The sequence below is a fragment of the Calypte anna genome, chromosome 8 (genome assembly GCF_003957555.1).
Source record: "Calypte anna isolate BGI_N300 chromosome 8, bCalAnn1_v1.p, whole genome shotgun sequence".
Classification (NCBI taxonomy): domain Eukaryota; kingdom Metazoa; phylum Chordata; class Aves; order Apodiformes; family Trochilidae; genus Calypte; species Calypte anna.
The window spans coordinates 25259842-25278797 of record NC_044254.1 but is presented as its reverse complement, the minus strand read 5'-3'; the positions used below and the strand labels follow the sequence as shown (position 1 = coordinate 25278797).

The 18956-nt window shown below is 38.2% G+C and overlaps 1 protein-coding gene across 1 annotated transcript; it reads right to left on the bottom strand.

The window, feature by feature from the left end:
- Nucleotides 1–9483: 9483 nt before the first annotated feature.
- On the bottom strand, nt 9484–17923 carry GPX7 (glutathione peroxidase 7). The gene is made up of 3 exons (XM_008502473.2): nt 17567–17923; nt 11302–11563; nt 9484–9973 (listed from the first exon to the last, which is right to left on the bottom strand). The coding sequence occupies exons 1-3, from the start codon at nt 17891–17893 to the stop codon at nt 9810–9812; spliced, it is 753 nt and encodes a 250-aa protein (XP_008500695.2). The 5' UTR covers nt 17894–17923; the 3' UTR covers nt 9484–9809.
- Nucleotides 17924–18956: the final 1033 nt, after the last annotated feature.

Here is an 18956-nt window from a genome sequence, read left to right as displayed (position 1 = left end):
GATGTGGCTCCTGGAAAAAAAGGATAACAAAAAGCTTGTGGGGAAATAGTGAGGAGACATTCCCCTTGCCAAGGAGCTGGTCCTCCATCAGTCTCCATATTACAAGAGAGCCTGGATCAAGTGCTTTGCCACACAAATGACCACCTCAAGGAAACACAAAAGCTTTAGAGTGAAAGGGGAGTTGTATTGTCAATAGTTTCACTTAAATTAATAAGACCACACTAATTCAGCTAAAACTTTACATTTTAATTTCAGGTCTTACCTTGAGATGAACTCCAGGCAAGTGGTAGTTTGAGATCTTCTGTCAGGCAACAGCAAGAGCCAGGAATGATGGTAACACAGGGAGATGCAGTGTCCTCACCCACCAGGGCACCATCCTGCAGGAGCTGAATAGGGCCAGGCTGGTGACAGGCACCATCATCAGTCCCAGGCAAGTCCCTGAATCAAGTTCAGGGCCCACCCAGGAGACAGGACAGGAGGCAAGTTACCTACAACATAGGTCTAAAGTCCATCCAGGAGGACCAACAAGCAATCCAGGCCATCAGCAGACAGGACTGAGCACCAGCATACCTCTGGCATAGCTTAGGGAAGTTCATGTAGCCCTGGCATGAGCTTAAATGTGGCTTCTGGATCAATGAGCAGATGTTGATGGTGTGGTAAGGACCCAGGTGATGCTGGTCAGGGCCTGTTAGTCATCACCTAGAACCCCAACACTGTGCCACACACAGTCCCCCTACATTAGGGTTTTAGATTGTACTTGCTAAAAGGTATAAATATTAATACAAATTCTATATTTTACTCTGTGAAGTCAACCCTGACATAACATCTGTTGAAATGAATTCAGAAATTCACTCAGTGTCTGTCTGCTGAATTACAGATTTGCCTTCCTAGCACTTAGATGTATATATGAACAGCCAGGGAAGATTCAAATTGTTCAACTATTGAATGCCTTCAGCTTGAGCAGTTTAAGAATTTGACTTTAGGGACCTCAATGCTTCTTTAGGTTGCACTACACAAAGTAAGAAGATGGATGACAGTGAAGTGGCTGGAGCAAAGACTCCAAAAAAGAGGAGACCATGGGGAATCAGTGATTATTGAACATTAACAAAGAAAAGGGTTAGATTACTGTGAGATTTAATGGAAGCTGTAATTTCATGACCTGTGCTGTTCAGATAAAATCAGATTTAATCAGATCATAGAATGTCAAGTTGGAAGGGACTTCAAGGATCCTCTGGTACAACCCTTCTACGTAATAAGTCCTGGATTACCATGATTGCTGGATGACAAACTGCTCTGTTGTTCCAGTTATTTGGAATTATTTAAATGAAACTTTAGAACTGAACTTTGAGTTACCTATCTGAGTGACTGAATTAACTATGTGATTGCTGGAGGACTGAAATAACAAACCTTCTCTTTTGATGAGACATTGAGGAACAGGAATTGAAGTGGGAGTGGGACATTCTTCATAGGCCAATGGATCATGTGCATAGTCTTTTATATCAGAAGAAAACCACATAAACTTGTTTTCCTATTCCAATTACAAAACACAGACCTCTTCTTCCAGAAAGAGCTAGTGAGTTGGACCTTAAAAATATGTCAGAGGGGAAATTCTTTTCACTCAACTGAACTTCAGGCACAAAAATGCCATGCTCCTCACTAACCAAACATTTACAATATGACACTGGCTCCATCATTTAACTTTGCTTTTACTTACCCTGGTGGTAAAATACAATTATTTTTAGAGATAATGTTAAATGTTGTCGTGCAATTTCTGCTTTAAGAGGAGGAAACAAATTTTTAAAGACTCTTGTAAGTATGTAATTTCTGAATGTAGGGGATGATTATGGGGATAATTCTGAAACTGAGTTACTCAACTGCAAGGAAGTTGAAAACAATGGGCCTATTGTTTCAGACCATTTAAGCAAGATATCAGCCAGAGATAGCACTTGTAAAACATGTAAGTTGTTTGAACTTTTCAGAATCAGTTCTACAACTATTTTGCAGATCCAATATTTTATTACATGCCTGTCTTTCACACCTGACTCCAAAGGCAGGTGTCTAATGTATGTCTCAAAAGTTATTCTGGTAAGAAAGCTTAGAAGACATACTTATTATTGTGAAGTGCATTAAATTCTTCAGCAGAAAATTACAGAAAACTTCAAAGTGTTGCTTCAAACTCCTACAACATTTTATTAACTTGAAAAACATTATTTCTAACCCTGGAAAGGGGACTTTTCTGTCTCTCACGTGGCTGACATCTGGAATGTATTCTCCCTCTGCATTTAAAAATGCATTTTTAAAGTGTTCTCATTTTTTTAAAAAGCCAAGTTAGTGCAACATTCAATAAGCAATCAGAATCATAATGCAAGTGTCAGTTCAAACCCATTATTGATGGCAGTGCTCTAAATTTGCTGGGGAAGAAGTCAAATAGTGTATTCTTTCTTGGTTCATGTATTAAACATATTAACAGTAAGATGGATATTTGGACTTTTCATTCCTGGTATTATAGTGTTAGTCACAAGTAATGCCATGCCTTTCTTAGCAGTTGTTTTCTTGCCAGAGTTTCAGTTTTATTTTCTAGATGAAAAAGCTCATTTTATGCCTCTTTTCTGATGCTGAAAGTAAGGTTTTTTTACACCTTTGGAACTTTACCTGATTTGGGGATTCTGTAAAGACTATCAGTTTCCACAGCCCTTCTGCCTTTCACTGAACTTAGAAAGCCTTATTCAGTTTCAAATCCATTTTCGTGTCAGCAGTTGTCCAACATAAGCTGATAATCCAAAGGAAAGATAAAATGTATTATTCTTGTTAGGAACATCTATCATAGCCTATGATTTGATGGGATGCTTCATAACATTAAACAGATTTAGGCTATTAATAATAACCAGTGCTTAGATGGGGTTGCATGTTTTCAAGACACTACATGTGCATTTCAGCCTAGCAGAAATTATTTTGAACAAGGATTCTCTATGGGGATTTATAGTAAAGATTAAAGTGCTTAGAAATTATGTTTTGGAAGGTATGAAATAAACAAAGCCAGGTGTTCCCTGTAAGACTGGAATTCACAGTAAACTCAGGTAATTTTTGTTGATTGATGCTGTTAGCATTAGCTGTAGCAGTTACAGAGCTTGTGTGTCTGGTACAGAATTGAAGGAGGAACATCTTAGGACAGACTCATGAGAAAATGTTTAACCTTGATCCCTGCCAACTGATTTTCATCTACATCAGTGGAATGCTTTCTTTCTAGCAGAAACAGAAGAGGAAGGTGAAGCTCATCTCCTGAGGTTCATGGCACAAAAGCATTGTTTGAGAGCCAAGTCAGAATGATGCTATCAAGTAAGAGTAGTCCATTGTGCTAAAATCTGATTACCACTCCTCCTGGAACTAAACTGGAATGATACTATTCCATCCTGTAGGAAGATGGGATTGCCCTTCAAAACACTGCCAAGAGAAGATCCTAAATATCTTTTTTTTAATCCTCTGTTGTCCTAGTAGTGAAAGGAAGAAAATCAACACTGAACTAAACCAGAAGAGAAAGTAGAAGTGGCTTCAGGCTATAAGACCTTCCAATGAACCCCTTTTCCTACTTTCATGTTTTGTGTTCTGACCTAATAACAGATGTTTTAAGAATACATTTTAATAGGTATGGTGATACTTCTTAGAGAGGCTTTCAACTTAAGTTGTGTCAGAGGCAGCAGGAAAAGAATCAAAAGAAGTGGTTAGAGAGAAAAGGCTTGAAATGCAATGAACATTTTAAATTGTCAGAATTGGCAGAGAAATAAATGAGACCAGGTAAGTAGTCACAGGGCAAAGCAATTTCCTGTTAGATGACAAATTATTCCATCCACTTGCCATACTCACAGTAATACTGATTTTTATTAGTAAATGATAACAAAAGAATGCCTCTGCTCTGTGATCTTCTCTGGTATTGAAATTCTTCACCCTGACCTTCCCATCTGCACATGCAATGATACCTTTTCATTGAATAAAACTTCACACTTGAAACTCAAGAAAAGTTTCTCCCTAATCAGCTGGCTGTCTACTAGTGTCCTGTTAACTTCTTAAATCTAAAAAACCCCCAATATGTGTTACAATTTTTTTTCTAGTAAAGTTATTCATATTATATTGCTTACCTCTTTATTGCATGAAGTAGTCACATTACATTACTTTTAAGTCATCTCTTTAAAATGTTTTGGTTTTCTAAAACTTTTGATGAATTTCTGCTTCACTTCCTTAGCCTTGGGCCTGACAAACACATTTACTGTGCATACAGTTAACAACTAGGATGGGTGTCCTGCAACTCCCAGCATTCAATAAGACTAAATTATTCATAGAGTTCAGAGTCTTGATCTTGCAGTCTTACTCAATGCTTTATTCCTGTTTACTTCAGTATAGCTTTGTGCAGCCTCCTGAGCTGGCAAGACTTTGTCAAAAGAATATTTTGTTACTAGGAACTGTCAATTTTTTTTAAACCAAACTGTTCCCTAAACTGGAACTTGCAGAGAAGTACCTGTTTTGACAATTTTCACACTATCAGTTTTTAAGTCTTAAAATCATCAAAATTTGATACTTAGATTGTATTTCTTGGTTTTCAATTATTTTAACTTTTAATGTTTTACTTATATTTTCAAGTTTGAAAATATTAGCTTTTAAACATTTATTGTCAGTTGTATACAAACAAAATGTTTCAGCTTAACTAAACTGATAGTTTGGGGGTTACTTTTGCTTGAAAACTTATTTATATTTGGTCTGCATCTGGAAGAGATTTCAAATGTAAAATGCTTATATGACAGGAAGACATTTCCCTCCATATCTCTGGTGGTTAGTGATCTCTCCAGAGAACAGTAAAGTACCAGTAATAAAATAATTAGTATTTTGAATACAGCAATAATGACTAATCAGAATGAGTGGTGAGACTCGGAATTACAGGTTAGAGAACCTGATTTATAATATAAAGAGGGAATTCAGCAAGCTCTTTGATTAAAAGAATAGTTTGACTATTGTGCCCTCTTTTAAAGGATGACTGGAGTCTGAGATGTGGACATTTTCCTCAGCAGCTGTTCTTTATTTATCATTATCAGATTTACTTGCTTGCTAAATACAAATATAATGGTTTATCATATAATTCAAATGTTGACACTAATTATGATGAAACAACAATGCCTTTAAGGAAATGAGGACAAAAAGGAAGGCAGATTACTGTTTTGTACAATACACCAATAGCTTTCTTACTGCTTCTTAGGAAAGTAAAACAACATCTCCCTGAAGGTAGGATTTCTGTAATTTCTGTCTGATGGGGAAGTGTTCCACAGGACTGCAATCATAGATTAGATGTTACAGAAGTTTGTTCCTCAATTGTATTTCAATGATTTCTGTCATGCTAGAATACTGTTATTTCCTTTTACTGCCTTTGTTCCATCAGTCAGTGCTTTGGAAAGAATCTGTCCCTGACTCAGTGGTTGCTGTTACTTCTGTTTGAGTGGAGGAAAAGCATCTACATCAGCAGAATCACCTCAAAACCTTTTATGTCTCTGCTTACTTTCCCAAATACAAGTCTGCTTACCTAAAATGCAGCAATTCTTCAACTGTCCTCATTTTCTGGAATTAGTTTAGATCTTCTTTGAGCAGGTATCATGCAATGCTTTGAGGTAAATCCACATGCCTTATCTCTTAGACCTGTGGATGGACAGCTTGGATCAGGTTCTCTGGGCTAAGAATGGAAAGTTACTCAGAGCTGACTCCAGCTCCTGTGTAGAGACTGCTGGAAAAGGTCAGGCACTATCACTAACCAGGCACCCACTGCTGCCTGTGCCTGGTTGCTGCAGGGTTGACATAAAAGATGTAGCTGAGTTTTGTTGTTTCACCTCCAACACTGTGAGCTGGCTGGGTAGATGAGGTAGGTGTGTAGGATGAGATCAGAGAGCCACTTCTCTGGGATGTTCAGGGACAGTTCAGTTATTTCCTTCTGCTCTGTGCAATTCTCTGCTATGGAGCTTTAATATGCTTCAAAATTAGTTCTCAGATCTCTTGGTGCTTTCAGTATCTCATTCATCAAAGGGTTTGTAAACTCCCTTGTGTTTTGTCAGTGATGGTTTTATTCCAGGCTCTGCTAATCATGTCACAGAGAATACCTGGTATCTCTGCTTGCTCAACTCTTTCTGTGAATGAGTCAGAGGCAAGCTTGTTAAATTTCATTTGGGTCTCTGCAGCACAAATTTACGTGTGTATAGGACATATTTGGCTGATCCAATAATTGAGGGTAGCATAATTTATTTTTTGCTTAATCAAAGGGATGCCTGGTCTTCTGAAAGCACTGGCTATGGTCAGTTATTTATTGGACCAGATGCTGGTGTGCTTGAAATTAGAGATGGGGTACTATCAAGTAGAGAGATATTGTGTCTGGTTTGCTACTGAGGTTTCAGACCAGAAGCACAGCAGAAACTTGAGTGAAATGTTCCCAGCATATCCCTAAAATACTAGAGGTGGCTCTTGGTTTTGTTCTCACTGTCCAAAAAAAAAGAGGGGGCTTAAACCCCTCTCTGTGGCTCCATTCAGTTGCACTATTTAGATGTAACATATTCCATTTCAAAACAGAGATTTTACATTCTTTATGTGGCAGAATTTTGAGAGACTGAAAGTGCCCTGTCTACTTTTTTAAAAATTGTAAAAAAATTGTAGTTAGGCTTTACAATTATTTAAATAATGTGCCCACAGAGGGCTCATGACTCCTTACAATCATGTGCTTAGTTTACTGTTTAAATCAACATGCCCAGAGTTTACACCTTCAATGTTGCAAACTGTAAAAGGTCAAATTTTAGATGATTAAGATAATCACACTCCATGCAGAAATGTCCTCATCTGTTAATACACTCTATTTTTTTTTTTGTCTGGAAAATAGACAAGCTGCAAGGAAAATAGTCTTATGCTGTCCATTCAAAGCTATTTTACAGACCTAGGGACTTGCTGTAGAGAAGATCTCTGTTAGATTAAAGCAGCGTTGGAAGTCATGAACCAAAAAAGTAATTTCTGATGTCTGCACACCCTCTGTGGAGTCTCAACAGACAAGTTCAACCCAGTGCAATTTGCTTTGCAACTTTTCTGAGCAGGAAGTAATGAAGTACTTACAGCATTACTAGATATGTATTAATCTACAGCTGAGAATATTTACTTGTACTCTCTAACTTTTATTAAAGCACCATTTGTTCCACAGACTGATTCCAGTGCAACTAAGGATGGAATACATGCTACATATTTAATTTGATCATAAAAATGTTTCTCTTAAGTTCAGAGAGGGAAGTTATGTGCTTAAAATCATGTGCCTGATCAAATTTGTTATTTTTTTAAAGCTTTAATATATAGTACTTACTTTAGTTGCCTTTAAATTGCCAAACTGGTAAGAAGTCCCCTTTTAACAGAAGTATTAAGCTATTCATAGCAATCAGACATTTGCTCAGACTTCAGACTGCAGAGCTTCTTAGCTCGTACTAAAATAATAACAATAGCAACTACAGCCTCATTGTTCATTGACAGAAACCCTTTGAAAATCTTGTCAGCAAGAACTCTTTTTATCTCAACAAAAACACAATGTACTCTGCTCCTAACCCTGAGATACTTTTAGAAGAATCTAAACTCATCCAATTGCAGTACTATTGACAAGGGAAAGGTTTTTGTTGTTGTTGTTTTGTTTGCTTTTTTTTTCTTTTTCTCTTTGTAATGCCTTTAAATGCAGCACAAGCAATATTTATCCATAGTTTGAACCCTTTCCAACAGATCACTGCCATTATATCTCTTTGGACTTGTAGAACCTGTCTACTAGAGAATGCAAGATGATCTCTATGTAAAGCCAGATCTCTGTTTGAAGCTGGACACCCAACAGTGAAACAGAGAGGGCTTAAGATGTCTTTCAAAGCATGATCTGGGCTGATCTGGGCTTCAGTTAGAAAACAGAAAAATACTTCCTAAGGAGAGCAGCTTAAGTTCTGCAGCACTTGCTAGCAGTGTGCCAGGGCACTGCATTAGGGTCAAGAGACAGAGAAAAGAGAAACAGCCTATAGAGTGACAAAAGTAGCTAGGGGTAGCTGGGTTTTCTGTCCCAGCACAGTATCAGATGGGAATTGTTTTCCTTTCTGTGTGGTATCCTTAATAATTATTGCTTTAGAGTGATCCACAATCTGCCCTGCAAAGTTTTTGTGCATATCCTGGAGTACTTCTAGCTCATCCTTCTTTAGACCAGTCCACAGAATGACTCCAAGACCTTAGGAGAGAGCAGCTGTTCAAGCATGGGAATTGCAATGTACTTTAGGATCAACCCTTCTATTTGCAATATTCTTCAGATTTGCAGTATTCTGCAAAATTTGAAGTTCTTCAGTACTCTTGTTCTGCAAGCCAGTACAGAACTTGCCATAATACTTGCCCTTGGTTTCAACTAGAGCCTGTCTGGACACTGAAGTGCTGTAATGGCAGTGGTACATTGGAAGAAGTACTTACCATGGTAAAGTCTGTTAAGGCTTATTTGTACACTTGGGGACCAACAACTGTATGGCCAGATATTGTTTGTGCTGCTTTTAAAGGCATTATGAAGCCAAAGGAAAAAAAAAGAAAGAAAAAAAAAAAAGCTTTAAAGCTTTCACTCATCAATAGTACTGCAAATGGACAAGACTACTGTTTTAAAGCATCTCAGGGTTAAAAGCAGGGACCTGTACATCATGTTTTTACTGATAAAAAGAGTTCTTACTGACCAGATTTTTAAAGGGTTTCTGTCAAAGAACAATGAAGCTGTAGTTGTTAGTGAACTATTTTAGTTTAAGAAGTTCTGTAGTCTGAATTCTGGGCCCAAGGCTGATTGCTACATTTGAAAAAGGAGCCATCAAACATGTAACATTAATTTGGTATTAAACAATGTAATATTTTGCAAGAGATAAACATGTCAAAAATTATTTCAGTGGAAAAATGTTGACTCTCCAATGTTTGTTTTTGCAGGATGTTACAAATTGGAAATTAAGTTTAACATCAACTGTATGAGGCAGGAGTAATTCTTCTAAGGAATTCTTCTAATTACTATCTTTCTAATAGAAGAAAGAAATAGCCATTTCTCTAGGTTCTGGTCCTAAAGATGTTTAAATGGCAATTTAAATATTGTCTGAAAATCTTTACTGTGTGAAAAAAAATGTAGAAATCCTTCTCAAAGCTTTTGGAGAACTTTTACAGAGACCTTGTCTTCACATTTCTTTAAGTTTTACAGATGTCTTATGCCTATGCAATTCTTAAATGACTTTTTAGGCAGCTTAAATGAAATGTATTTGGTCATGGTAACTAGAAGCACATGTAACTATCTAAGTTTGCTTGGTCTGAAGGGATCTGTTTTGGCCCTCTTGCTAGCACATGCCTTAATTCAGTCATGCACTTTTTATTCTTTATTTTTTCATTCACTTCAAGATCAAAATGTGACAACAGAATTGTAGATGTCAGTGAGATCCAAGTCAGGAAATTCTTTTTAGTCTGAGCCTTCTTCCTACAGGCACATGCACTGACTCCATATAGTGGCAAAACAATTAATTTGAATTGGGGAAGAAACAATTACTGATGAGTTCTGCTTTCCAAAAAAAGGTCAAATTGATTTCAGTTGGAGAAAAGATTTAAAATACTTTGACTGTGAAAACTTGCTTTTTTCTACATTCTTAGGATCACGAATACAGATTCCATTGGTCATCATTTCCCTTCTCCATCTACTCTCTTCTGGAATGTGAAAAGACAAATTCCAGCTTTAATTCTCAGTAAAGATGTAACTGGCATGCTGGAATTTGTGAAAGTCATAATTCATCTTTCTTCTTCAGGATGATTTTCCTTACAAGTTCTGTAACATGAGGTCTTATTTCTTCAACAGAGACAGTAGAGTCCCAGGCCTTTACTACTTTCCCATTGGGGTCCACCAGGTACTTCCAGAAGTTCCAGGTTGGCTCTTCTCCTGTAGATTCTACAGAAAAAAACAAATAAAACAAACAAACAAACTGAAAAGGAATAGAGAAAAAAGGAAACTTACAAGAGAAGGCCACATTACCCAGTTCCTAACATTTGTTCATGTCAATTTGATGATTACCCTCTCAAGTACTGATGCTACAGACAAATTAGCATCTTTTCGCATTGGTCAGCTGTTGGAATCTCATCAGGAATCAGAAGGTACTTTAAAGTAATCATCAAGACACAGCCAGACCTACACTGCTCATTAGCTTGTAATTATGCTGCACAGATATGCCTCCCTTTGCATGTGGACCAGCAGGGAAACAAAGATTTTGCAAGTTTCATGTGAGATGTCTGCAGTAGTAATGCCACTGGGCAAATCGGGAATGGAAGGATGTGAAGAGGATGAGAGTGAAGTTTGGCTAACTGGAAGATCCATTACAGACATCTGGAAGAAGATGTGCTTGGGGTAGCCAAAAGTAATGCCACCAACACCCCTTTCAGTTCAGTGGCATGTTGGAGAACACTGTGGTGATGGAAAGAAGCAGCAGCAATGTGGTCCTTGCAGAATGCAGCTCAAGTGGTACTTTGTCATATTAGGCTTTATTAGATATCATTGCTGGAAGACATTTCCTTCACATTGGACAAAGGCTGACATCTTGGTTTAGCATTTAGCTGGCAGTTAGCAAGAAAAGTAGTGCCCTGGGAGAAAAAGTAATGCCCTGACAAAGAATATCCTGCTTCACAGTGTATCTTGTTAGCTATCTGCTAATAACCTTCCTCAGGTGCCAGGTCTAGCTATAATGCAGGTTAGAAATGGAGGAACTGTAAAATAGAGCTATTCCAATGCTTGGTGAGGAAGAAGGGAGTATTCAAGGACATCTTTTCATGCCTAGTTTCACTTTTTGATTGCTGAATTAAATATGGTGGTGCTTTGCTTCCACTTAGCCTACAGCTGTTGAGATGAATCTCCCAAGTTCAATCTGCAGCAGTTGTGTCACAGGAGAAGCACTTATGAGACTGCAAAGTGGAAAAAGAAAGATCAGGTGTTGTATGCATACAGGAGAGTATTTCAAGACCTGCATTCCATGCAGATATTTGTTAGAGGAGCTGTTACAGGGCATCTGTTGTCATAGAATCTTCATCCCTGGAGATCTTTTTAGAAGCTTAGACAAAGCAGTCAGGGGTGACACAGACAGAAATCCTGCCTTGTATGGGAGGATGTACTACATGACCTCTTTGAGCTTGACAATTCTGCTCTATGATTCTGTGAATTTAATAATAAGATACCTTTTCTTGTCTCAGAGGAATCCTACACAGAGGAAACAATTCCAAATCACTCACCAATTAGGTACTTGAAGGCAGGAATTGCACCAGCTCCACTGACTGTAATTTTGCTGAACATGGGAAAAGAGGCACCATAAGTTTTCCGTGCAAAACTTTCAATTTCTTTGTTGCTGTCTGGTTCTTGCTGCCCAAACTGATTGCAGGGGAAGGCCAGGACATTGAAATGGTAGGGGCCCAGGTCTCTCTGTAGCTGCTGCAAGGCCTTGTAGTGGCTGTCTGTATACCCACACTCACTGGCAACGTTGACAACCAGGGACACCTGAAAAACAAGGGAGATTAAAAACCATGCTGCAGGTCAGTTTTCCAACAGGCAGGCTGGGATGTGGATTATTTTCAAAAAAATGAGAATTTTTAGAGAACTGTGACTGGACATTTATGTTTGAAGCTACATCGAGTTCTGTTTACAATAGGAAGATTTAATATTTGTTTCATGTATTCCCAGTTGGCAGCCACAAAGCTAAATCAATAAATAGCTAAGGAATCCTAGTTTTCAGTTTACAGAAAATCTACTTTTCTCCATTCTGCCTTTTGGTTAGTTTCAAAGCATATTTAAGAAATGACCATCCAGCTAAGAAATACCAATAATTTCATGACACTAGAAATAAACTTGAAAATTAATTTAATTTTGGTAGTTTATTTATTGTGAAGTATCTGTTCTGCAGCATCTTTTCTTGTACAGAACTTTGTATTCATTTAGAACTGGCTGATCCATTTACCAGTGCAAGATGTCTTGACCTGTAAGTTCATGGAAGCAATTACAGTATTTTGGGTTGGTCTATGCAGTAAGCACTGTAAAATTTCCCACCATTTCTACAGTAATGGTGACAAAAATGACAGCAGTTTTTTTGCATGAAGATACACTGCCTCAGTTAGAGATTTTAAGAGGACTCTGCTCAGTATTCTTTAAACTCCTGTTGCTGATAATTTTTGACATTGTGTGCATTGTGTTACTCAGACATTCCCACCAGGCCTGTATCTGCCTGTGCAGATCCAGCAGAGAGGAAGATGCCAAACACAGATGACCACTACAGGAAAATGGAGCCATGTGGAAGGAGAATACATGGTGGAACAGATCCTGCCAAAAATGTGTTGGGGAAATGAAATGACCCAGGCTGACACATCTTACACAGTTCATATGACACAGCTTATCAAGGCCTTGTAGAGATTTCATTTGGGCTTTAAGATAGTTTGTCCTTCAATAACTTCTAGAATTTATTCATAGGCTTAAGGTTCTTATTATTCTTACAAATTTTGTAAGTCTCAGTTGCCACCCATTCTACAGAAATTGAGTTTATTCTCGTATTTTCATGAGAGTCAGTTAAACCTGAATCTTTCAGATATCTTTTAGGTATCTTTTAGATCCAATTTTATTTATTAATAAAATTGCTCCACCTTTGCTTATGAAATATGATCTGGAGCCATCTAGCTAACTTCCAAAGCATCACATTTATTCAGACAAAATTTACAATTCATTTTAATTCAATCTTAAATTCAGTCTCCTAAAACACCCAAAGTTATGGTGTATAATTGGGGGTTTTTTTCAGAGAAGAGTTAACAATTTTATGATGTGTTACTGTTGCAGACAGGCAGCATTTCAAATAGGGCTTAAAAAATAACTATTAGAAGTTCAGTTCTTTTCAAATAATATGTATTTACCAAGTGTAGTGATAACTGTAGCTTAGTGTGACTGAAGTAAAGAGTTGTACCACTAAAAGTTGAAGTTACATCTAGTTCTTTCATATGAAATTCTAGAGGCTTTTTAAGAGGCTTTTTTGTAACTTGAGAAAGCATTCTCACGATGCAGAAATATTCATTCACCTTAATGTATTCATATCTATTGGTACTTTATCCTAAATACAATAGTAATATAAGAATTCAATGTTGGAATTTTAGGGCACACAAGGTTCTGTAGGTATTATGTTTAAATTGCAACAGATATGAAAGATAACTTGTAGTGAAATCAGCTGAGGATTTTTAACTTACTTGAAGTCAGGAAGGCCTGAGAGGATTCACTCCAAAAGAACCAATTGTCATTTACATCTGTTTAAAACCAATTATTATTCTGCATGGTGGTGAAAGGCATGAGAGCTCATGCTGCAGCTGGTGCAGACTTCCAAACATTCTCTCACAAAACTGGAGGAAACGACAGTCAGCATTTCTTAGAACAGCTGACACATTATGCTTCTCCTTTTTCCTTAGAAAAATGCATTCTGTTACTGAACTCCATACTTAATAGTGCAGAACTAACACATATAATAAAAAAAAACTTTCAGGATTTCTTAGAATTTCATAAGGAATGTTTAAAATGATCATTTAAAAATCTTTACCAAGTTATTTTTCAAGTGTCTGGTAAAAGAAGTGATTTTATGTGATGATTTTAGTGGTTTTATTTTATACTTTATTTTTAATAAATAACAGTTGCTCTTTTTGTTCTCACAGAGGCTGTACTTTGACTTCTTATGACCATTAATGATTTAAACTAAGCTCTATATGCCTCTTGACTGCCTTCAGGCTCTGAGTGTGCAAGGGAAGTACACCACCTAGTGTGCAAATGATTCATTGTGGACCTTACAAAAATCACTTTATTTAAGCTGAATTGTTATCAGCTAGTGCCTGACCTCTTATTACTATCCTTCCCTTCGCTTAAAAAAACCCATACACTGGTGTAAACTTTAAATAAACCAAGAAATATTTTTTGCAGTGTATCTCCTTCAGGGAAAGAACCCTGGATAGATTTATGACTCTGTCAGCTTCAAGTAACCCTGTGTGAATCTTTTTAGCAGAGATAGTAGGGACTTAGGTTTTCAGATCTGTCTTAACTGGCTCCACTGGAGTGATGGAAGAACCAGCCACAGGTGTCAGATTGCAGCAGCTCAGAGTAGTTACTTAATGGGGGGGAAAAAAAAATATAAACAAAATAAATCAATGGATACTTCATCTGGTAATTAAATAGCTATACCCGGTGTTTATTCACATTCAGTAATAGTACGTTCCCAGATTGCTGAGAGCTGTGATGCAAGGTGCCTCATGTTGCTCTCAATAGTAAAATGATACCTTACAGTGTTACAGTGTGTAATGCTTCTATGTTATTACAGTACTTTTGGTTGGAGACTTCCAAAGCGTTGGACTAACGCTGCTTAATTACACCTCAGCACACTGTACTTAGCTGTGGTGGGTAGGTACCATTATATCTAGACAGCTGTGAAGGCAGCAGGGAACAGCTCATGCTTGGGAATTCTGACTCCTTCTGGTAAGAATACTGCCTCTTACAGTACACCTTACAGAGATCATAAAACAGAATATAAGCTTTAATGAATTAGACAGGTAGATAGATGAGTCAGAATCTTATTTGAATCCTCTTGATTCTTTTCCAACCACACATCACTGCTCTCCATTGGTCAGGGAGATGTGTCAACATCAGCCTGGAAAATTCATAGCCCTTCTCGTGTAGGACAGTAAAAGAGACACCTGTTTAAGCTATTTAATTTCTGGTACTCTTTTTTTCAGTTGCAATATTCCTCCCTTTCTCTGCTTTCAGGTTGATGTAATTAACATCACACTCGATTTTGTAGCATATATACCAAATCCTAGCATTCTTCCAAGATAGTTTCATATGCCCCCATAAAAAGGAAGGAGTCCCCTACATTTTTTATTATTTCCTTTTTTTATTAAAGTGGAAGATAAGTTATGTCTGTGCCCACCTATTTCAGAAAAAAAAAATTATTTTTGTTATTTCAGAATTGTTAGTACATGCCTTGTTTACTATATAATGGAGGGTACTTGTGATTTGTATGGAGGTCCTTTGTGATTTCCATTCATGTACTTGAATGGAAAGTGAAATAATACCCATCAGTCTTACTTTTCTATTAAAAAGAAAATGATATCTACACAATAATTTATATTAAGAAAGATTCTACAAGTCATTAATTGCACGGATTATTTCTACTTAGCTCTTGTGTTTTTAGAATTAGCACCTTTATTTTTTAATACTCTTGAAGCTTTTGCATTTTTTCAATTCCCAGTTAGTTTCTCGACTACAGATGAAGTAGTTATTTAACTAAATTGGTTGAGGATTGAAGAAAATGTTTTCTCTATGTCTGTCAGAAAGCTTATGGCTGTTAAAATCAGGCTTAGCAATTAGCAAACTTGTTCCAGGGGCTAACTAGTGACTCACTTTCTTTAAAACATCAGCAGCACATACATAGTACTTATATATTATTTATCTGCTATTTTTAAAAGCTTTAAAATATAACAAAGCTACATCTGAACATTACTTATCTAACTGCAGATTAAGAGTGTTTATTTTAAGAAAGTAATATTTTTAATTAACCTTTGTCTACCTTGATACAGAGCTCTGACAACAAAATGAGAGAAAAGGATGTGTTTTATTGCTTTAATTGTCCTTAAAATTGTGCACATGTATTCTCCAACAGTAGCAAGCCTCAACATTAACAAGCTCCCTAAATTCACATCTTTTTGTTCCGTGCAGAAGCTGGTTATCACTTTTTTTGGAATAAACTATTCCATATGGCTTAGCAGACATCAAGGAGTACCATTCCTTTATGGTGTTACCAATGGTGTTACCTTTTCCAAGGGATGGCTCTAGAACTCTCCCTTAGGATACCATTCCCTCCTGGAGGATGGGGAGGTATCACAGCACCACTGGAGACACAGACACACCCCCTTAACCTGGCATGTTCATGGAATACCAGGGCAGGCTCTACAGCTTGTTCCAGGTGGGATGAACACACTCAGCTCTCTTCAAGGTGGCTGTAAGAAATTCCTTCAAGTTCCCCCTTTACTCCTTCCCAAGTGGATTCTGGCCCTGAGGTACAGAAGCTTTTTTGTTTGCTTATTTCAACACATTTGCAGAAGACCTGCAGACAAAACATGCCCCAGTAACAGGATTTACCCATGGAGCCTTTGGAAGGAAGTCCTTAAAAAAAAGCAAATATTGCTTAATAGTAAATGCATTTCATTTTTTTTCCAATGTAGATACTTGAGTGTGCACTGGACCATTTCTGTTCCATCTGAATTGCAAATGGAGGGGGACGAGGACTTCAGCCAGGTAAGATTCAGTCAGACCTCTCATTTCATCCAAGTCTACCTGTATCCCTTTCTTCTGAGCTCAGGGAAATGTTCATTTCTTCCCGTGAGCCTTCCTGCTTTCCACCCTCCTGACAATGCTTTAGTGACCTGTTGTGGTGTGGGAGCTCAGGCTCCTCAGTGAAGCACCTGAGGAGGGGGGAATGTGGAAACACAAAGATGGAGAATAAGGATGAATGAAGGGAGAAGTGGTTCCTGCCTTTCTGGGCAACATCCTGGCTGTATCACAGATGAATCACTTGAGTGCTAAGGGTGGCACTTCTGACCTTTATGTTGATTTTAGCTCCTGCAATTTGTGAATGTGACTATAAGAGTTTATAAGCTTTAATGCATTATGCAGGGTGCACCCTGTGTGCTGTTCTTCCACAGATCCTGACCAATTTTCCTAGATGGTCAAACCACAAAAAAACCCCAAATTAAAAATGAAAAAAATAAATTCAGGATTCATTCAAAGAAACAGTTCTTAAAATGGGAAGATCTGCATAGAACTCCTGTATTTTAAGAAGTTTATGTGTGCCTACACACCTTTCTTCACCATGCTTTTGTGCACTAAAAAGTGACAACTGGAATGGCACGATATTGCTACCATTTCCCTACACACTGATACTAAAATAACTACTTTATCACGTTTCTTCCTTTTTTACTAATTATGCAATCTGATCCACTCCATTAGCCACTGATGAAATCCCATCTTCTTTTAACGCAGAACATTAAAAAGAACTGGGATTCGGGTAAAAATAATTTACTATCGGTCATGCAGTTAAAAGGCAGAAATATGCTCCAAAAGTTAAGTTGTAGAAAGCTACAGGCTTCCTGAGCTTCAAATGTTAACAGCCAGCTGCTGAACGAAAGGCAGGCAGAGACATTCCCTGCCTGCCACGTCTACAGGCAGCGCAAGGAAAAGCCGCGGACACGCTCACACCGGGAGGTTACGACTGCAAAGTTTTTATTTAAGGAGCGCAGAGACCCAGGGAGCGGTACCAAGGAAGGGAAGGTCCGAGCAGCGCTCCAGATGGGTTAAGGAAGAGCCGTAAGCCCGAACCCACCTGCACCGAGTTAATGTGCAACCTCTCCACCCCCTCTGGGTTTTCACACATGCAAGGACTGGCTGGTTAGTGAGTCTGGGCTAGAACTGCCCATCACCGTGCGGACTTACCGAGCCCCTGTATTTCTCCAGAGACACTAGTTTGCCCCTGATGTTGACAACTTTGAAAGTGTAAAAATCAGGCTCTTTCTGCTGCGTAGCGGAAAAGGCTAAGAGCAGGAGGGCGGCGATTGCAAGGAGCATGGCTAGAGGGATGAGGAAAACTTTGGGGAAGGAAGAGGAAGGCTTGTGCTCCACACTGCCCTCCGGATCCAGCATGCTGCACGGCCGGGCTGCCGAGCCTCCTGCCACGGAGGGAAAAAAAGCGCTGCCGGAAAGGAGGGAATGCTGCAAACCGAGGAGCTTTTGCAACAGTCTGGCTGCTGCAGAGGGTTCCATAGCAGGCCTCCGAAGGATGCATTCGTGGAGGGGTTCAGATACTCTAAAATGGAGTATTTCGTGGCGGTAGTGGTATATTAAGTAAGATCTTTATGGGTACAAGACAAATGAAAGTGCTTGTTGGCTCAAGAGCAGGGATGCTGCGTGTGTCCGAGGAACATGGGTCAGATGGAGAGCTCTGCTTGAACTGGGAAAATAAGGGATACAGTCACTGTATTTTAGGTGGATTTGACACTGCCTTTCTAAAATTATACTAACTATAGCATCTAGAAACTGCGGTGTGATGTCAAAGGATACCAGTGGCTTGGTTGCTACTGGTTACTGATGCAAGTGAAGAAGAGGCAGAGCATACAGTCAGCAAAGACAGAATTACAATCCTGCTGTGCACTGTATCATGTGAAACACAGAACCATGAGCCAGGCCTGCAGGAAAATCTCTGCACACACCTGGTTTGCAACAAGTGAGTTGCTAGACCACTGGTCTTGACAGTGTGATCAGGGAGAAACCACATTACCAAAGGGTTTTTAAGCAAGAAAGAGGCATTACACATCAAGAACTTGATTTGGTGAAAAAGCTTTCAGCTATACAGAGCCAAACCACTGCTTCAGCAAACTGATGCCACTCTTGGATTGTCTGCAAGAAAAAAATAGCCATTGTACCATTTGCTACTATGCCTGCTGGAAGAAAATTATTTGTATATATAACCTAACAGCAATAGCACTTGATGGTCACTGATTTCTTCTTGGACTGAGAAACTGGTCATGCCTATGACTCCGATAATTCTTGGCAAAGGAAAGAAAAATGTAGTGATTTACAGAAAAAAATTAAGTAGCACATCCAAGGTGTATTGGAAATCTAACTTTTGAAGAGCAAATTACATTTTGCAATCTCACTTGGTGATTTTATTTCTCTGTAACTGAGTTTTGGTAGATCTTTGTGTTGATTAATTTGGTTGGGTAAGTCGATCATAAGTGGCATTACAGTGAGTGAAGAAGCCATCTATAACTAGTTGCAAAATTTAATCATAATTTCAAATTATTTCATATTTTTCATTTTTTAAAAT